The following is a 21,647-nucleotide window of genomic DNA, read 5'->3' on the forward strand; positions in this document are numbered from 1 at the left end:
AGTATCCTCGTGTGGATCCCATCTAGCCCCATGGACTTGTGAGCATTCAGGTGGAGGAGCAGGTCGGTGACTGCTGCCTCTTCGACAACTGGGGCTTCATTCTGCATCCTATCTCCATCTCCCAGCTCAGGGGCTTGAAAACCCCGAGGATGACCAGTCTGACTATTAAAGACTGAGGCAAAGAAGGCATTAAGTACCTCAGCCTTCTCCTCATCCTTCGTGGCAGTGTTTCCCTCCTCATCCAACAAAGGCTGGAGGTTCTCCCTGACCCTCCTTTTGTCGCTGATATATTTGTAAAAACATTTTTTGTTATCTTTAACGGCAGTGGCCAGCTTAAGTTCTAGCTGGGCCATCCCCTTTCTAATCTTCTCCCTGCATAACCTCACAGCAACCTTGTAGTCCTCCTGAGTCGCCTGCCCCTTCTTCCAAAGGTGGTAGGCTCTCCTTTTTTTCCTGAGTTCCAGCCAAAGCTCTCTGTTCAGCCGGGCCAGTCTTCTCCCCTGCCTGCTTGACTTACGGCACATGGGGACGGCCTGCTCCTGTGCCTTTGAGATTTGCTTCTTGAATAACATCCAGCCTTCCTGGACTCCTTTGCCCTTCAGGACTGCCTCCCAAGGGACTCTGTTAACCAGACTCCTAAACAATCCAAAGTCTGCCCTTCTAAAGTTTAGGGTCGCGGTTTTGCTGACCCCTTTCCTTACTTCTCCAAGAATTGAAAACTCTACCATTTCATGGTCGCTGAGCCCAAGACAGCCTCTGACCACCACATTGCCCAACAGGCCTTCTCTGTAAGCAGCAGGTCCAGCAGGGCACCTCCCCGCGTTGTCTCACTTGCCAGCTGTGTCAGGAAGTTATCTTCCACACACTCCAGGAGCCTCCGAGACTGCTTTCTCTCTGCTGTGTTGTGTTTCCAGCAGATATCTGGTAAGTTGAAGTCTCCCACAAGAACGAGGGCTAGAGATTGTGAGACTTCAGCCAACCGCTTGTAGAATACTTCGTCTGTTTCCTCATCCTGGTTGGGTGGTCTATAACAGACTCCCACCAGGATGTCTGCCTTATTAGCCTTCCCTCTCATCTTTACCCATAAGCACTCAACCTTATCATTACCTTCGTTGAGCTCTAGACAATCAAAACACTCTCTAACGTACAAGGCTACCACACCACCTCTCCTTCCTTGCCCATCCCTTCTAAAGAGCTTGTCGCCACCCATTGCAGCACTCCAATATGTAAATATGTAAATATGTAAATAGAATAACAAAGAAGTAAGAACATAATTCATATGAAAACTGATGAGTTTTATTTCAGGATTATAGACAGAAAAAAAACCAAATAGATAAAATAAATGTAAACTTCTGTAGTTTGAACAAAGTTAGTGCAATATGTCATCAAGGTAAACATCAGAAAACATCTTATTTCCTAAATGGGGAAGGAAGAATGAAATATAACAGTTCATACATGAAGTACTGCCTATGTCTATAATTAGATGGAATCTCAATAAAAATATTTAAATTCTCTTAGACACTTTACAGATTATGAGGTAAAATGATTTGCTTACATAAGCTGATGGAAACGCTAGTGTGGAAGGGAATTAAATACCTAATTTGGATTTGTCCTCAAAAAAGAGGCTGACCAAAAGACAACAGTGTTACCAAAGGTACTGGAATTGAGTTTTCCTTGTGAGAAGTAATGCTAGTAATGTATCATGCAGACAGAGTACATGCTAATTTTCTAAATGGTGGATGTTTATGAAAATGCTGTTCCTGGAATGAAAACCTCCATGTTTAGAGCCTGAAGTGTTACTACACTCTGCTGTGTTTAGCACTGACCCAAATAATTCCAAAAGAAACCTAAATAACTTAAAAACTGCATGATCATGTTGTTTTTTAATTAAATTACCTGGTATATACCCTTGACACACATAAAGCAGAAAGGACATGTGGATAACTGGAATGAAATAGACAGACTCCAGCTTTGCCATTGAAGGTGTTGGAATTGCTGTTGCAATCGCGGTCCATTTCTCCTTGCCAGCCTTGTTCCCGTTGTGATTGCTGCTCCACTGGTAACTGCTGTAGCCCCACTTGAAGCCGTGACCTCAGGTTTGAAGACTGCTTTACTGGTATCTGTATGGTGCAAATGTACCAGAATTACAAAAATTTATTTCATACTGATTTTGATAATCAAAAAGAAGCCTAGAAATTAATGTGCACCATTTAAAGTTTGACTGTTGTTTTCAGTGCTAGTTTTAAATTTCCACTTTTTTCCTCCCTTTTATTGCTTTATTTCTACTAGTTAGATACTATAAATATGTGAAGGAGAAAAAATGCAGCTTCTCCTCACAGCAAGCAAGCGAGATGTTTGGTTCGCATTTGTCACACAGGCAGGTCTTGTAGATCTCTCTCTTCACTAGATAATCCATCTACAGATGGATCCCTCCATGGCAGGTTACATAGCATTTATCTTCCTTTCACTTAAGGAGCCTAGAGTATTTTGCCATAGCTGTGCTGTTGCCAGTGTTGCCAAACTGTTCCAAGTCCATTGCAGACTTCTCCCGAATCCCTTGTAGTTTACGCATGCAGGAAAGAGAGTGGCTATCGCCCTAGCAATTAAAAAGTTACCGTTCCCAGTGATGTGTTCCCCCTCAACAAGAAGTTACTTTCACAGTAAAATCAAGAGTGGAACGTGTGTGTAGCTTGGTTGCTTGTGTGCAAGCCCAGGCCTTTGTGTCTAGTTCGGTTCCACTGTCAGCTGAAGCAGGAGGTTGGGCGTTGCGGTGAAGTGGCTGAGCCATGAACACACCGTCCTTCTGGCTGGCTCTCTGCTGGGGGCAGTAACCCTTGGCAGAGGGGCAGCAAGAAACATTGGGGCATCTTTGATGGCAGCTGCCCTTTCTGCTGTGCATGGCTGTCCATAGATGAAGGCTATGCTACTAAACTGTTGAAACCCAGCAATATTTATCAATGGGATTATTTTGTCACAAGTGATGATAGAAACCTAATGTGCCTGATTTAGATAGTCAAAAACAAAGAACTGTTCCATTAATTGCAAAAAAAAAGAAGTATTTTAAAAGTGTGAATGACCCCTTAATTCTGTAGCACTAATTCTTGATTTTTGCACTGATGTGACTTTCTTCATCTAAGCTGTTATACCAAATGTGCAGTAGTGAGCAGCCGATGTATTTTTCTTCTTGGTTCTGGTGAATAAATGCTGGGCTTGTCTTAATCAAAGGGAAACGTGCATAAGTTTAATGGGGTAGAATTGTTGCAATTCTTCAGATAATAAGTTTTAGACGATTGTAAGAATGATTTGGTAAGTGTCTGCTGTTTGGTGACTGCATGTTGATGCACACATTGTCACGAGTGATGATACATAATTCCTGCGGCCTTCCTGATCTCTATAGACTTTCTTATTCCTGTTGCATCTGTGCTGTAGGTATGTTTAAACTGGATATCTTCTGCCTCTGAAAACAAATTCTGGAAATAACCATCTTGCTGATGCGGGCTGAGACCAAGTCTTAGCATAGTTTGAACTGCCCTTAGAAGGGAAGGAAGTTTACTCTTGACACTTTAACTCAAATAAGGTCACGTCTGTTGTATATTTAAGGCTGCTTCCACATCTGCATCTCTGCACCATAGCAAAAATACTGCTCCTGAGTTTCATTCAGCTCCTTTCTTCTCAAAAAATAAATGTATAAGTGCATTACAGCTTTTTGGTTTAGAGTGGAAAGAATGCTGAATGGCTTTTCTCACATCATTAAAAAAAACAAAACCGGGATGGAATACAGGTGAAAGTGGTTACTGAACACAAATTCTTTCAGAAATAGTAAATATCTGGAAATTTCTTTCCACTAAGCCAGCCTGTTGAGTGTACACTGCACAACAGAAACATACTGTGTTTTCTGACTAAGCAATTTGCTAAGAAGGTGGTTGTAAAGACAAACAGTAAAAATAGTTCTTGTAAAACCTGTGGAATAGTACAGATCTTTCACTAATGACAGAATAGCCTTGTGCCTCTATCCTACACTGAAAGGTTTTTTAAAGTTTTATGTTAGCTTTTGAGGAGCATCTAGTAATTCACCCACTCCTCTCTTTGGTGGACAGACAAGGAAACAAATATTATCAGAAACATATTTTATTTAACATAAAATTAGCATCTAAGTTTTGTCCCATCTTTACACTGCAATAACTGACAATGGTAAAAGTACTCCAAGGCTGGGGATTTATTCTCTGACATATATGCAGCAATGTCCACTTCAGGTATTTTTGCATGCCAGATGTGTACCACCTTTCAAACAGACTGGTGCAGATTGTTTGCATGGATGCAATATAAATTGCATCAAGCAACTGATCTGGCTTGGTTTATTTTTTTTTTTAAATCATTATCTATTTTGACTTTTTTTTTTTCAAGTTAGATCAGTTTTCCAGATAAAATTTACAGCCGGTCCACGTAAAAAGTACCGCCACAACTGAGGGTAGAGTGCACTGTCTCAGGGGATGAACAGTGGGAGAGGAGAGGGGAAGAAATGTCTTACAGTGACGGTGCCACAGAGTATGTTGTGTCATGAGACTACAGCTAGACCAACAGTGGTCTGAGGTCTAGTTCATTGTCTTTATGGAAGACTATTTCTTCAATTCAGGTACTGACATTATGGTATTACCAGTTGCTTTTCTTACTGGTGAGATCTTAAAACCTGTGTGGAAGAGTCAGAAAATGTAAAAGTCTTTTTTACTGTAAGCTGTAAACTGAAAAAAGAATAACTAGGGAGAAATTTCACAGAAATATTTTAAGAAAGACTGGAACATTTTCATGTTGTGTCTTGCTCCAGCTTTTGTGAAGACAGTTTTATGCTCATTTGACTTCTGGCATTCGTTAAACGTCTCTATGCTGGAGCAGTAACCTACAAAGTCTTCTTGACTTCTATATTTGACACTCCTGCCAAGAGTGACAAAATGTACTAGCCAAATAATTATCTCCCATGGCAAGTCACTGAAGAGATGGAAAAACACTGTGAGAGATTATCATACCTTTCAGGACAGTCATCATGTTCACAGATCTTAAAAACTGCAAAAAGTGTGCTTTTTAAAAAGAAAAAAAAATCTGTAAAAGAGGCATTGAAAACTACTACTTGCAACAATATGTATTACATAATCTGATGTGTGTATGTGAAGATAACTGGCATGTAAAATACCCTTGCCAAAACCTGCCTTTTTTGAGATCAGTCCAGGAAAATAGATCACAGACTTTGCTGAAAGAAGCCTTGCTTTCTTTTGGTGAATTTCAATAGTTTTTTTTTTTTTTTCTTAACATTTTCATGCATGAGCAGTAGTATCTCTTTATTCAGGGAAATTTAACTTTTAAAATGGAGTTTGGTGAGTTTACTGAAAAGATTATATTACATGTTTGCCTGCACTAGAGAGATTGAAACTTAGTAATAAAGGAGTTTCTTATCAGTCCAGTGTTCTTAGATGAAGAATTTGGGAAAAAAGTTAATCATTTACAGTAGGCAGCAAGGACAGCACAGACTTTAACCTGTGCCTCAGGGTCAGTGAAGTGTATGACCTGTATGTGTTCTGCTGTGACCTCCTGCCCCAGCACAGCCTGCCGCAGGGGCTGCTCCAGGCTCCCCCAGCGGGAACGGCTGTGCTCCCCCAGCACCAAGTCCTCCCGCAAAGAGGAGAAGCTGCTCAGCCATCGCGTGAGCACGGGCCAAGAAGCAGCCCCAGGGTTTTAAGACTGGGGAAGAGCATTGACATGGCCACAGCAAGAGGGCTGAGATAAAACTCATGCACCCAAAGGTCCAAAGGGAGGGATCCCAGGCTACTAATAGAGCAGGCAGCAGCTTTATGTTCCTCCTTGCTGAGCAATGTCTGCTGCTCTGACCTCTGTTCTAGCAAACCTGTGTCTACCATGAGGCTGGGCCTGTGTCTTTCTCTGTGCATTTTCAATATTGAGCTGTTCTGGCAAGCAAAGTTCAATGCATCGATAGTATTCTCCCATCCTACGTACCATCCTCCTTACATACTTTTCATGCTTTCTATATGTTGTCACTAATGGCTTAATTAACTCCTTTTGGTAACTATGCAAGTTAATGAATTTCCTGACCTCTACACAATTGTTTTTTCTAGAAGAAAAGCCTTTCCTACCCACAGGAGATTCTCAGCAGCTCATAAGGTTGGGCTTCTCAATCTAGCATCTGTGGGGATGCTGTTACAACACTACTGTGGTCAGCAACAAATTTTGCTTTCACAGCAAAAAAGGGCTTTCAGGTTGGGGTTTTTTTGTGTGTGTGTTTTATATGAATATATATATATAGATACAGAGAGAGGCTTAGCCAGCCCATTGTGGAATTTTACTGGAGAGAGCAGTAGGTAGTTTTTACAGTCAGGGGAGCAGCCCATTAGTGTGGTGGCAGGGCTGTGGGATTTCTTCAGCCACTGGTGCTGCCACACACTTTTCTACCTTCACATCAGGCCTTATTTGTCCCTATTCCTGCTTCCCCTGCCTGCTCCTTGGCTTTTTTATTGAGCAGTTAGAGGTTAAAAACTGCAGTGCAATCCATCCTGCAGGGTTCTGCAACAACATGGCCATTTTGCTATAAAAACATGTTTTCCTGTTCTTAAATTAATTCATAAACAGCATAAATTATGTCTATTAATGTATATCTGGCATTCTGTTTGACTTTTTGTGTTTGCTTAGCATAGATGCTGCAAATTAGGTAAGAAAAATGATACTGCAGAGTGGATTTCTTTGTTGGACCTGAATAAGATTTTCATAACATTGAAAATGGAAGAATGTTTTTACAAGAATCAGTTATATCTAGTTCTAAGTTAAACCCTTGAAAGGTGGCTGAAATATGGCATGACACGGATATTTCTTTAAAATAAATCCTTTATCGCTTTTTATAGACGTGGAAACTGTTCAATATGACACAAAGGAAAAATGAGGAAAGGGTAAGGGACTGTAATATATATAGTTTTAGAAAGTAACTAGAGGGGGATAACTGATAATTCTGTACAACAAAGTGATAAAAGACAAGGAAGATTTATTCAAGGTTGCACAAGGGTGTTTTATATAGCTGCTAATAGTCTTACACTGAAAAGGGGGACACTGAGATTAGATTTAATGAGAAACTTTCCAACAGAAAGATTTGACAGTGGAGCAGTCTGTCAAAATGGTTATTGAAGTACGCTCACAAGAAGCGTTCAGGAAGAGATAAGATAAAACTCTCAAGGGAGCAGTTAGTGCAGAGATTAGCTAGACCTGATCAAAATCATACCCCTGGTGATGCTCTTGGGATTTGGGTTTTTAAAAAATAATGTAATGCATTGGTTCATGCCATCTTCTCAGTCCGTATCCTTACAAGTTGTTATCTTCTTTCAAGCCTCTCCAACAAGAAAGGGCATAAATATATTTTTCCTGCTCACTCTTACTGGGTAGAAGAGAAATGATGAACCCGATATGTCTTGTACTGTGAGAGCTAATTAAGAAACTCAAGATGAATGTATGGGAGTTTGAAATTACTTAATTCTTCCTCTCTCTGGGAAATACCAACTGGGCTATCTGAGACTGCAATTTCCTGATGCATAATGAAGATATTGCAAATACTGGGGATCCTGGTTCCAGGTATGCCGCTTTTTATTAGCTAGTAGAAGATGTAACTGCACAGCTTCTCGAGATTAAATTTGCCAATTTGCTAGAGGTCTTCTAGTCCTGATTTCAGTCGTTCTGCATACTGCAACAATAGCTCAAGTTGTTGAATTTGGTCTTGCTCTGCTATTTTTAAAAAGAGTTTGTGTCTTTTGGTGGGAACAGTTAAAATGAAAGTAGAGAAGAGGAGATAAAAAATGTTGCTGACCATGTTTGTCTGCATTAATAGGGGGACAGAGGTTACATTTCAGAATAATCTTTGCTTTTTTGTTGTCCAAGATAGTCCAAAAGCCTTTCAGAGCTGTTTTAGCTTTGCTTTGATTTATGGCTAGCTACTTAGTCCTGAAGAAGCTGTTCTCTTGAGAGGGGATTGATAGGCTTAAGGGATGCTGTGGTTATGTTCAGTTTCTCTTGACCATATCTCTCACGAGGTTTGTTGGGAAAGGGCAGCACAGCACCTGTGCAAGAATTGCCTTGCCGAGTCTTCAAGCGGGAAGTGGAGCCAGCTTTTGAGCTGCCACAGTGGGTTTAGCAGTTCGGCCCTCTCCTCAGACTGCTGTGGAAAAGTCAATAGAGCTGTGGTCAAGAGAAAGGGGGATAAAAAGCACTCCATCTGAACAGCAGCAATGCCATTGGAAAGACAGGATAGGCAACTGGGTTTACATTTACCAAAGAAAGAAATAAGAATCACAAGATAAAAGGCAGAGGAGAATGAGGATGGTGAATGGAGTTCGGTTATGCAAGAGAACTGTTTAATTGGAAAGGTTAGTTGGACATTAAGACAATGTATCCAGCAAATTCTATTTAAATACTTTGGTTATAGATGGTTTAGAAATTAATTAGAAATTGTGATGACAGATGATTTAGGCTAGGTACTGTTGCAACCTTTATTATGGGAATTCAAGGCTAGATACGTTTCAGAGGGAAGTGATCTAGAGGTCGCATTTGTTAAGGGGATCGGAATTGCTCTGACTTTTCCCACAAGACATTTCAAGGCAATTGTTTTTTAGGCATCATTTCCTATAACTTCAGCAGAGATAGCCTCTGATCATTTAAAAAAAAGCTGATTTTTGTTTCATACTACCAAGGCCCAGCACATACTGCAGTAAGGATGTATATATAGAAGCTCATTGAATGCTTCTTTAAATTAGTGCAATTGCTTGGCCTTCAGGAAGTAAAAAGTGGAGGAGAAACCAAAGCTATGTTGTTTTTTTCTGAACAGATGTTGTACTAATTATGTGCATAATTTTAACATTTAATTGAGGAAAAGAGTCCTTATGCTTAGATTGTCAGAAACTGTCTGCGGTTAGTGATACTAGAGTTCATTGCAAGTCTTTCGAAATTCAGAATACATGTGCATTTATATACTAACATTTACTTGCATCTCAAGCATGTTTTAAAAGCTGTTAAAATGCCAAAATTCAGGCTATGCATAAAACATTCTTTTACCATGTTTGCTTTATGATACAATCTTTAATGCATAACTGTACACCCTGTTTAAGCCAAAACCCAACCCAGTTTACAGCTATGTTTTGGTACAAAACATTTCACACTGTTCAGATTCTCTCTTCCTCTACACGTGTCTACATGTATTCTCTCTTTGTCTTTCGGAGGCAATAAAGAGAGATTGAATGAAGTTGGTGAAGGGTTTGGAGCACAAGTCTTACGAGGAGCGGCTGAGGGAGCTGGGGTTGTTTAGTCCGGAGAAGAGGAGGCTGAGGGGAGACCTTATTGCTCTCTACCTGAAAGGAGGTTGTAGCCAGGTGGGGGTCGGTCTCTTCTCCCAAGTAACAAGGGATAGGACGAGAGGAAAGGGCTTCAAGCTGCACCAGGGGAAGTTTAGGTTGGATGTTAGGAAAAACTTCTTCACTGAAAGGGTGGTCAAGCATTGGAACAGGCTGCCCAGGGAAGTGGTTGAGTCTCCATCCCTGGAGGTATTTAAAAGACGGGTAGATGTGGTGCTTGAGGACATGGTTTAGTGGTGGACTTGGCAGTGATAGGTTAACAGTTGGACTCGATGATCTTAAGGGTCTTTTCCAACCTTAACGATTCTATGATTCTATGATTTAATTAAGATAGATGGAATACAGTTATATAGATACAATTAGGTGAAATGAAGGGTGCAATGTGTTTGGTTTGTTTTATTTGATGCACATATCTCTATCCCTCAGAACCTGAGGTTGCAACATTTTGTTTTTTCTAACCATTCTAGTAATCTAAGGCCTTATTTTGAGGGGATGTACTACACAGAATTGGAGGGTGGAAGGTTGCTTCAAACTAAGCGCTTAAGTTCAGAATTGTTTCTTTTTAAATGGTCTTCTCTGTGTATGGCTAAACACATGACTAAGAGCAGCATTTACTCCTGAGAATACATTACTTCTGCTGTGGATCTTTTCTCATCTTTGGTCTCTTGCAGGGCTTAGCTAATATTGAAGCAGCACTATATGACAAAACACTAGACACTTTAATGATGTCTCCATTTACTGATCCTAGCAAAATAATTATGTTGACTTTTTTTTCATGTGTGGAGGGCTTTTCTTCAGTAAACTTTTTTCTTTCCCTTTACAGATTTCAAGCATGTGTTTATTTTGCATCTGTCTTTCAAGCTATGTCATGTGGTATCCATTACTTAGCGTCTGTGTTCATGGCTGTTACTCCTAACTTTGTATGTGGGATCCCTGGAAATGTGAGTAGTGTTCTTTTCTACAACTCCTCTGAATTAAGTATAGAGGACACCTGGACACTATGGACATCAACAGAAAATTACATTGTAGTCCAGCTGGAAAATGGAGAAATTTGGGAACTGAACCAATGCAGCAGGTCCAAACGAGAAGTCAGTTTGGATTTGACATATGAATACAAAGGCAACAAGTCCATATTTTCTTGTTCTGATGGATTTCTCTATGATGATACAAAGTGGAAGAGCACTGTTGTTACACAGTGGGATCTGGTCTGTGACCGAGAATGGCTTGCAAAATTAATCCAGCCTACATTCATGCTTGGAGTCTTGATTGGAGCAGTGATTTTTGGTGACATTGCTGACAGGTAAAGTGCCATCCTCTGAAAATTGTAGCTTCAGACTGCAGTAACACCATGCGTATCTACCTGTTTTGTTGTTTTCATTCATTGTGTATTCATAATTATGTATTCACAACTCAGGAGGTTTGGATATCGTTTTATTCACAGAGGTGTTTAACTCAATTTCTTTTTCTGAAGCAAGTACTGATTTTAAAATGTATTTGCAAATCATTTGCTTTTAGAATTTTTTCCTACTTTATATCAGCCATTGTTCTAGGCCTTGATCCCTCAAATTGCTCTGTGCAGATAGTATTTTCCCCTAGATTTTTTTTTTTTAACAGAAATAGCAATAGTCAGTAGTAATAGCAACAGTAAAACCTGTGAGTAGATTTTCACCTCATTTTCCATGAGGAGAGATTCCTCATAGAAACATAGATTTTTATTTTTGGATATGATAAACAGTTGGAGGGCTACTGGAAGGTTAAAAATCACATATTTTAAAATCACAAATTTCCTAACCTCTTGTCATGGATACAGCCCTGTGAGGCTGATGTAAAGGCTTTGAGAGTTTGATCAGGCCCCACATTCTTAAAATAAACACCCATACGCTATTTTTCCTTGCTGTACAATTGTAGTTTTTCCCTGAGTGGTTATCTTAAACTTCAGTCTCTTGAAGATTAGTCCAGATAGGAGGAAGAACGGTTGTCAGTGAGCTGTGCTGTAGTTTCACTTATTCACCAGCACGTAAAAAGTTCTGTTTGAGCACGAGGCGAGTCAGTCTGTGGAGGGACTTGACCCAAGCAGTCCCTTGCTCACGGTGCCAAGGCTGTCCTTCAGCCTGCTCCCCTCTGTCACTTGCTCCCTGGATGTTATCTCGGATCACGCACTGAGATCCAGCATCAGAGCTGGACTCAGAAGCAATAGTGAGATCCAGGATGTACGTCTGTATCCTCCTGCTTCTCTTGGTTTTCTCTCTCAACACAAACACATGTATTCCTACCTCAGAAGAACGCCCAGCCATGTCCCTCTATCCATATGAGAGTCAAACGCCTAAGCTACGTTGTACTTGGTTTTGTCTCAGGCAGTTTATGTACCTGTGTTTTGCTTTGAAGGCTGGTTTAGTGTTATTTCTTTCTTTCTATAAAGGAGCTTGTTGACTAACAGCTCTGTCAGGTGGAAGGTAACATTTTATCCCGCAGTTAACAGTATAAGCAGAAAAAGGAGACCAGGCGTGTTGTTTTCTGATTTTCCTTCATTAGCACAACGCTAGGGTGTGACAGTTACAACATGGGAATGCAAAAGTAAAGATGATCTTTTTTTAGTTTGGCTTTTAGAACACATGGAATCAATCCTGCCTCCTGATCCAAGGCTTTGTAAAACCGTATGTAATATAAAACCAGAATATAATGCCAACATTTGTTCTGCATCCCTTTAAATCATTCATAGTTTTATTAATTAATACTCAGACATGATTTATAAGGTTATGATCATATTGTTCTCATTTCCATTAATTCAAGCCATGGACAGCCAGTTAAGATAATACACACATTCTGAGTTGCAGATTTACAGCTGTAGATTGTACAGCTGAAAGTTATTATTTTTTGACACATCCTGGCTAGTGGGAAATAAGTCTGTGGGTTCCTCCCATTCCCAATTAACAGATTTCCCAATAGAAGAGCTCCAACAGCTAGGACTCACTGGGATCTCTTCTGGCAGGGATCAGAGACCAAATGCGCATGACTCCAGGTCAAGGTTGGAGAAAAATCAGAGTTGTTTTAATGTAGTACCAAATACTCACAGAGAAAAACCAACGAAGAAGCCCACACCCCTGAAAGTCCTCAAACTCTCTGTCTAAACGTAATATCCACATCTGTGAAAAGCTGTTTGCAGTGGAGTAGATAGTAAGAGTCCAAGAGAATATTATCAGGGAAGAAGAATGACTCCACGCATTTTGTATTACAGAACATTTGTAGATAGAATATAATGAATCCTCAATAGAGTCTCGTATATCTACTGTAGATTTCTAGGTTTTCTCCTCAGATGAGCTTCTTATTGATAGCATGTGCTCACTTGTTTAGGGACAACTGGCTGTACTTGGTATATTTTCTCCCTGAGATACGGGAAGAAGATAAACAAATAGAAGTTCCTTTTTACTAAATGCCACTGGAAATTACTATGTTGTTGATGGGAAGCTAGTATTTGACATGATTTTTTTTGCTGTTAGTATACTAGCTTCCTGGATTTGTGTGTTTGTATATGCATGCACGTGTGCTGTGATGCAATCAGAAAATTCAGGGGAACTATGTGATTGCCATTTATTAGAGAATTCAACTTTAAATAACTGGACAAAGATAAGTTACGGAAGCTTTTCATTACTATCCAAATTGGTTGTTAGTTTGGCAAGAGATGGCGTGTGTTATCACAGCTAATTTTTGTTGAAAGTCCTTAACTAGACGTTACTTAATATAAAATAACTGAAAAAGTGAGTCTTACCTACTGTCCTCCTCAATAAGACAGAGTAAATTTGCAGATTAGTTATGTAGAAGTTAAGCTTGAAACTGGAGGTGAGCATAGGTAATGCCCACTTCTGCACGTTGCTTCCAGCCAAGAATTGTGGAACAGAAGTTCTGTCCATAGGACCTTCCTTTTTCTTGGAAGTTGGAATTACTGAAAAATTAATATAGGTTATACAAATAATATAAATATTAATAAAAAATTATTAATAAATAAATATAAATATAAACCCGAGTTTCTGTGGTGAGTGGAAGTATTAAGTACAGTATTTTCAGACTTCCAGATAGGCTCTCTGGAGTTGCAGGTGTATTTTAATAGAAAGTTTGTGGTTGTTTATAATTTTATTACTGCTGTGATTTGCAGACTGGGAAGACAGCGTGTTATATGGTTCACAAGTGCTGGTCAGTTTCTGTTTGGCATCGCAGTGGCCTTCACCTTTGACTACTACAGTTTCGTGATTGTGCGCTTTCTCCTTGCTATGGTAAGAAAGGATGTTCACCCTGGCTCTTTTTATGTGTAATTTCCTACCCCTTCTCAGGAAAACCTCTCTTTTGTTATTCATTTCCTCCCCTACTTCAGTATTCTAAAGCCCCCTCTGTTGCACTTATTTCAGCAGAGCAGGGAGAGTCTGAATGTTCTTGGACGACAGCACTTTTCCTCTTTGAATTAATAGAAAGAGTCTGTCTGAAGCAGTGTTTGGTGCTTCCTCCATCCCAACCTCTGCTGGACTGGTAATTAAATGCCAAGTGTGAGCAGCAAATTCTGGATTCTGCATTGCAGCTGCCATTGCATTTCTCCTTATTGTTAGAAATGGAGTATATTTTTCTTAAAATAACAAATCTATAAGTATGATTTTTATCTCTGCCATTTTGAGTGATGGAGGGGAGATGCACATTTTCTCTTCCATGCATCTCTTTGGTTGTTTAAGCTACATCTGGAATACTAAATATGTAGGTAGACATGTTTAACACCTAGATAGATGTTTATACTGTACTTAAGGGTATTCCAGTATATGTGTTTATGTGTATCTATACACATACTTTTATATATATGTATGATATATATCCAATATCTGGTATATATTCAATATTTATACATAGTAACCAATTTTGAATTACTACTTTACATTCAAAAGTATAATATTTGTAGTCTTTCACTATATAATGCATAAAGAAATTAGAATGCTATCACAAGAAAAATTATGTAACTTATTTAAAGTAGGTTAGAAATTTGAAAATAATCACATAATTTATTTTATTCCTGCTGACAGTGCACTAGTCAAGACAGGACCTTGCACCTGGATCTCCCTGTGCCTGATTAGAGCTCAGAAGGATTTCCTAGCAGGAAAAACTACATGGGCATTTCAGCCTTGAACAGTGAGATCAACAGGAGTCCCTCTACTGACTCCCTTGGCTGTTGATGCTAGGCGCTGTGGTAGGTTAGAAAAGCAAAAAACTGTGACCAGACCAGTGCTGTAGGTTTTAACTGCCCACTGGGACTGATTTGCGAGCTGGAGGTCTAAAGCGCTAGCTCCGTGCCACTGAGATCAGCGCAGCTTTCCTATCGGGTTCAGTGGGTTCAGAAGCAGAGATTATTAACTGGAATATTTTTAAGCAGAAAATTGATTAATCAAAACAATATACTGGAATATTTTCTAGTCTAGATTTTCTAGCTGTGTTTTGAAATGTTTTGAGATACCAAGAGCTTGACTGTTGCTAGAGAAATTTATACACATATATATATATATATTCAATAATATATATATTCAATGGAGAAATACTATAATGCAGAACATGCCAGTAGTTGCATTTGCTAGATACTGTGTAAGAACCTACAATCATATATATGAGATTCTTTTCCAATATTGCAAAAATTTGATGTAATGAGATAATTTACAAGGGTGTGGAAGGTAATTCTCAGTAAATTTGCAGTTCCCTGACATAAAGCCAAGGTCAAGATTTTCAGAAGTGGCAATTACTCAGGGGACCTCATTTTCCCAAGCATCCAGTTTGCGATGTCATTAAGGGACCTGATTTTTGGAGGTGAAGGGCTTAGTGACATCAGCAAATTAGACTCTTTTTCAGGTGTCTCTTGCTGGCTCTCCCCCACTACAGAGAAGCATCCAAAATCACTTCACATTTTTAAATACACTGTCCAGGCAGTCTGAAGGCTTGAATGAACTTTTTCTCCAGCTCGTTTGTTTTCAGGGTCGCCTTTTTTTCTGTCAGTGTGGGACATGCCAGTGCTGTGGCAATTAAGCGTACACAAATGTGGAACACTGTTAGCTGTTTGTTTTTATTGCTATTGCACAAGGAGAGTAGATGCAAACCTCACACTTGGTTTTTTTTTTTCTCTCTCCCACCCCCACAGGTTTCAAGTGGCTATCTGGTTGTGGCTTTTGTTTATGTGACTGAATTTGTTGGCATTAAAGCACGAACCTGGGCTTCTATGCATGTCCATGCTTTTTTTGCTATGGGAATTATGGTTGTGGCACTCGTGGGATTTTTGGTTCGGACCTGGTGGGTCTATCAGATATTTCTCTCCATAGCGACTCTTCCCTTTATCTTGTGCTGCTCAATGCTCCCAGAAACACCTTTTTGGCTCCTGTCAGAGGAAAGATATGAAGATGCACAAAAAGTTATTAATATAATGGCAAGATGGAATAAAGTAAGCACTCCCTGCAAAGTTTCTGAACTGTGCTCATTCCAACAAGATGATCTAGTCAGTGTCAGAACGGGTGACAATGACACGTCCTCAACAAAGAAGCACAACATCTTAGACCTATTTTGTAACTGGCACATTGCAAGAAGGACCATCACAGTCTGGCTGATCTGGTTCACTGGGAGCTTGGGGTACTACGTCTTCTCCCTCAGTTCTGTCAGTCTAGGAGGCAATGAATATTTAAATCTCTTTCTCATAGGTAAATATTTTTGTACCTTGTTCTGTTTATGACAGAACTAGAACATAACATTTAGAAATGTCTATAGATTTGACAGCCAATTTTTTAACTTTGTTCGTTCAATTATGAACCTTGTTCAAAAAGTTTCTTGCTAACTCTTTGTAAAGTTGACTAACACAGGAGGAGTATCATTCACTCCAAATCTCACTGTTTCTGGAAAAAAAAAAAAAAGAGAATTTAAATTTGTTGGTTGTTCTCTGTCTGTCTTTGTGGTTGTAGAACCATATTCTGCTTGTCTCCTCTTTGCCCTGCAAGCATATGGTAGAGCCACACAAACACCAAGCAGACCAGCAACAGAAAATTCACATGGCTCTATTAAAGGCACAAACTAGGAAAATGAGATAAAAAAATTATTCCTTTAATCACTTACAGTCATGATATATTGAGTCTGTGTAGAAAATAGATTCATAATTCTCAGAAGCAAGAGTAATTTTAGTTTTCTCAAAAGTATATTTTTAATATAGTTGTAGTATTCTTTTAATTTTGTTGGTCTGACTGTAATCTTCCTCTGGTATGTCAGTTGTTTATAAAGGCAGCTCAGTGCATTCAAGGCCTGATCCAGAGTTTGTTAAGATCAGTGGAAATAATCCATTGACTTCAGAAGGCTCTAGATCAGGCACGCGGCTCTGAGCCAGCAAAGAATTAAATCATGCGCTTTGCTTTACGCAACTGAGCGCCCTCAGTAAAGTGAATGTGACTGTTCATGTACATAAGCACACAGAAGGACTGGGGCACTCATAAATTCAGTTTGTGTTGTCACGTATTATAGCGTATTGATTGACATGTTGAAGAGTGGATGCTAGTAGTGTGCAGAAACGAAAATGTTATGGTGGAGTACAGTGCATAAATCACTGTGTCCACTTCTTTCAAAAATATTCTAGCAGACTAACATACACTGAATAATTGCAACCTGATTTTACCAACACAGGCCCAAAAGATTGTTTCCTGATATTGTAAGTGTATTGACATACTGTACATACTTAGTAAAGGAATGCAGCATATTTGTTCAGGGCTGTATCTTATGTTCTTCCTTGATTTTACATTGGACATAGTAGCATTCTTCATGAGCAAGTCGGTTTAAAACGTATCTGAACTGGCTTTGGCTCAATATAATTTGTCTAGGGGCAAATCGTGTTTACACAGGGTTTGTGAACAGTCCTAGCCAACACCTGTTCCTTTAGAGCTGCAGAAGTTTTTCTCTGGAAAGAAACATAACAAAGAGACGATCTGAGTATGAGTGGGGTATTGTAAGCAGCTGCCCTCTTTTTAATGGAGAAGAGAGAAAGCTGGAACCACACTCTCTGTGTTTGTGGAGCTGGCTCAGAAAACGGAGAGACCTTGCTTGCTTTTTACATTGGGGTGATCTGGGGCTGAAGCTGGGGGAGGCGCCTGTGGCTTCGGTTCTGTGTCCAGGTGGAAGCAGGCAAATCCTAAGAGGTGTGTCAGTGTGACACCAGCAATATTCTCCTCCATTTAAGCTGTTGATGTGAAAATACCTGAAGCAAAAGAGCAGCAAATGGAGAGCTTTCAGTCACAAGTGCCAGTGTCATAAATGCAGGACCATGGCCTTGCTGTTTTCTGTACTTTTCCACCCCAAAGAGAACTGGAGCTGCTCTGTGCTGTAAAACCTGTTTCCCTCGTCCTTCTCTATCTCCCACTACCATATTTTAGGCCATGCTTTCTGCTTTCTGTTGCCATTTGTTACCAAATGAACTAGCCCAACACACCGATTATCTCTACGTTTCACGTATTTATTACACCCTAGATTAAATGAATCCCCATAAAGAGGAAGTTAGAGTTATAACATGAATATGTGTAATCATGACTTAAAACGAAATAATTTCATACTGACAGGTGCTGTGGAGTTGCCTTGCTATATCGTTGCTTGCATTGGGATGGACAAACTGGGAAGGAGAAACACACTCATTCCGTTCCTTATTTTAAGTGCACTGATCTGTGTTTTAATTATGTTCATACCTCAGGTTAGTCACGTACCGTTTAAAGTGTTCCTATAGTAGAAAGTAATTTTAAAGGCTCTTAAGTCTGTAGATGCAGCTGCTCTTTCTAAATCATATAGTTGATTAAAGGCTATTTTTAAAATGCGACTGCCAGTCTAAGATAGATTTCTGTATTTTCAGTACAGGTTTCACAGTTTCATTGCTGGAGTCACATGCAAAATGTTTCCAGGGCTTCAGTGAACCAGGACTGGTAAAAAGTTATATGGACACTAGTTATTTATTGAGACTGATTTTAAAAAAGCAAGCAATAAGTATTGCTTCTTGTTTAAAGAAGGGTCACAACTTTTGAAGGATTTAAATTAAGTTTGGAACAGCGTTACTTTCTGGTTTATTTATTTGTGCTCTCTTTCAATAGGATTTCAATGTATTAATTATCTTAGCAAATATGGCTGGAAAATTTTCAATAGGTGTGGCATTTGGCCTTATATATCTCTACACAGCAGAACTGTACCCAACAATTGTAAGGTAAGAACTTTCACCAGTCATATATTTTTCATTATTTTGCTGTTATTTCCTTTTCTTTGTTATGCTCCTGGGCCAGATCCAGCAGCTCTTGATATTAGTGGCAGTGGTCCAAAAGACTTGGGATGGGATGAGTTCCTCCGCTGCTTCAGAGTTGTTTAGTATTTGGCTGTATAATAAATTTTAATTTATTTTTCATTTCTGTGTGCATTCTTTGGTTTCATTGAGGAACTAGAAGAATACTCAATACTTTCTTAAACATTATTTATGCCTTTCTTAAAAGTCCTGGTTGTTCATCCTGTGGTCTCTGCTGAATGATTGTTGTATTTTTCATCTTAATTGTAGAAGCAGCTGAATTTTATTACAATATAAATTTACACTGGTGTAGCATTAGCTTCCTAGTACCATTGCATAAAGACACATATCATCCTGATGTTTTGAGTGTCTGTGTATTTCTAATTGTTTGCTTTATCTGCCAGAATTCTCATCAAAGTCTTTGTTTTATGTGTAGATCGCTTGCTGTTGGAAGTGGAAGCATGATGTGCCGTGCAGGAAGTGTGGTTGCTCCTTTCTGTGTATATCTGAGAAGTGTTTGGATTTTCATGCCACTTGTAAGTATTTATTTCAATGGTGAATGTTTCCGGTTTTGAAGAGGCATATGTGTCACTTGTTTTCTCAGGAACCAAAAGCTGAACTTTTTATTTTGAGAAGGAAATTGAATGAACCATTCTTGTTCTAAATTTTAAGTCTCAAAGTAACTTCATATTGTTAAAAATATGTAGCTAAAGCAAAAGGGAGACTTTGAGTCACTGAAATCTTCTGAAAAGTTTTTATGATGGAAGATGTAAACATACTTATGCACTGAATCCTGGTATAAAATTGATAAAAATATTTTCCATAAAAATACACTTTATCTACCATGTAACATTTAGGAAGTGTCTTAATCCATACTTCTTTACGCTGCAGGCCTAGCAGTTCTTGACCATGCTCATGATTTACTCTTTCTTACCTTTTTTCAAAGGCATAGTTCTTCCATTCCTGGAATTCACTATGGATGGCTGTTTTTTCTTAATATTATTCCTTAATCCTTTCCATGGCTTCCCTGGGACATTGCATCTTTGGAATAGCCTTCCAAAAGATCAAGAATGTCTTGTGGTTACTATCCTTGGTCTTCACAGCTGTCCCAAAGCTCCTTTTTTTTCATTTTTCATTTACAAGAACCGAACAAAACAATTCATGAGATAGATAGATAGATAGAAAAGAGAAGCAAATGGTATATTGATGGCGTTCACGGTGACTTTGACAAGGAACAGAACCTTGGATTCACTAAGCACATCTAATTGTAGGTGACTCCAGGTGATGCTACCATTAGGTTTTGTCTTCTACCTCCAGTTGCCCCAAGAAAACAGAGGTGGAACCATTCCTTCGTGGAGTCTGCATTATGTATCTTCAAATCCATTTTGGACAAAATATTCTATGTATTTCCTGCTCACAAATGAATAACATTTCTTCATTACATTTGTTATGAGGCACTTGCTGCTTAGAAATCCTGCAGCTATTTAATCCCTTTTTTATTCCTGAATGATAATTTATACCCATATATGTAAAAACAGAAGGAATTACAAAGTTTATATTAAAGCTTTAAGTAAAGAAGAGTTTATTAATGGTTTAAAAATAGTTTGAGTTCTTTCAAAAACCCTTAGAATTCACTGTGACTAGCACACCAATGTTATATGTAGATTACACGTCAGACGGTGAAGATGTAATGGGATGTGTCTTTCACCTAGATTCTTACTCTAATTTTGTCTACCACATTGGAATTTTCTGAAAAAGTGGCATTGTGTCCTTTTGATTTTGCAACTATAAAATCTTCAATTATAGATGCTAGAGATTGGTTTCAGAGAATTCTTGGGAACTTGTTTCTTTATTTAAATTAATTACTTTCAGTTGTTTTGGATGAAAGTCAAGAGGATGAAGCAGACCACAAATTAATTTATTCCCTCAAGCTCCTAAAAAATGTTTTCTTTCTTAATAATGGCCCCATGCAAACCAAGATATCTTCCCAGAAAAGACGAAGAAACATTTGCACAACAGAGTGGTCATGGAAGAACATTCTTTTTCTCTTGTCAGTGTTTTGCCTTTACTGGCTGAGATAAGCTTTATCTGTGCAGAAGTCCTGCAGTTAAACCACAGATGGGGAATGCTCAAAGATGCTGGAGAGCAGTGCAAATGGCAGTATAAACAGAGGAATTATTTCAGCTATGAACAACTTTCAGTGTATTTGTAGAGTTGTGTAGTAGTTCACAGTGAATGTTTTCATTATTAGCTCCTATTATAAAACATTTGTCAGTTTATTAAATAGGCTTGTCTTGAGTTGGAGTATAGCGTGCCGAGTCTCAGGTAACGTGTGTGTTTTGGAATGGAAATGAAATGGCCTACATTTGTAAGTAAACTGATATACATTATGTTGATCTATTGTATACACCGCACATTGTCAAGCAGTTACTATTGCTATTTGTTTGACAGTCCGCCTCCCATACAGTTATGCCACCTGTGAGTAACGCCAGCATCTCACTTGAATGCCTATAAATCTTGAATAACTTGCCCAGAATGTTTTTCATGTGACAACTTTCTAGAAAACTTATAGTAAAGCAACTGTTCCATGTATAACATATTTCTGTTTCTCAGCTGTTAAGAATTATGTTACAGTAGCCCTTTAACAGACGTGATTTTTCTCTCAGATAAACCAGAAATTTTAAATTAAAAAAAACCTCCACCGAGGTCAGTAAAGTTAAATGAATGCAAATCCTTTGTCTAATACTAGTGGATTTTCAGGACAAAATTTAACCTTTTTTGTTGAAGCAGCAATTTTGTAAATAAGATCATATTTTAGATTGCTTCAGAGCCACCAGATGTGGATATAAATATAAATAGCAGACTAGAATAATAATTTGTTCTCAGAAGTAAAAGTATTATTTTGTAGGGATACTTAATTCAAATTATCTTTTGTTCTAGACTAAACATATTGTCTA

The 21,647-nt window shown here is 38.8% G+C and overlaps 1 protein-coding gene across 7 annotated transcripts in view; it reads left to right on the forward strand.

Annotated features, from left to right (window-relative positions):
* The window catches only part of SLC22A16 (solute carrier family 22 member 16), a 48,310-nt gene that overhangs the window by 19,352 nt on the left and 7,311 nt on the right, over positions 1–21,647 (forward strand). For 5 of the 7 annotated variants that reach the window (XM_087775763.1, XM_087775758.1, XM_087775759.1 and 2 more), the window contains 6 exons: positions 10,213–10,689; positions 13,540–13,657; positions 15,547–16,096; positions 17,990–18,117; positions 18,509–18,618; positions 19,127–19,226. In XM_087775763.1, the coding sequence (XP_087631889.1) occupies positions 10,253–10,689; positions 13,540–13,657; positions 15,547–16,096; positions 17,990–18,117; positions 18,509–18,618; positions 19,127–19,226 (1,443 nt within the window). In that variant the 5' untranslated portion in view covers positions 10,213–10,252. Of the gene's footprint in view, positions 1–7,378; positions 7,621–10,212; positions 10,690–13,539; positions 13,658–15,546; positions 16,097–17,989; positions 18,118–18,508; positions 18,619–19,126; positions 19,227–21,647 lie in introns of all 7 variants that reach the window. The other 2 variants (XM_087775761.1, XM_087775760.1) reach the window with 1 other exon arrangement.

Source organism: Nipponia nippon, unplaced genomic scaffold, assembly GCF_047370975.1.
Source record: "Nipponia nippon isolate SJK-2023a ecotype South Korea unplaced genomic scaffold, ASM4737097v1 scaffold_4, whole genome shotgun sequence".
Classification (NCBI taxonomy): domain Eukaryota; kingdom Metazoa; phylum Chordata; class Aves; order Pelecaniformes; family Threskiornithidae; genus Nipponia; species Nipponia nippon.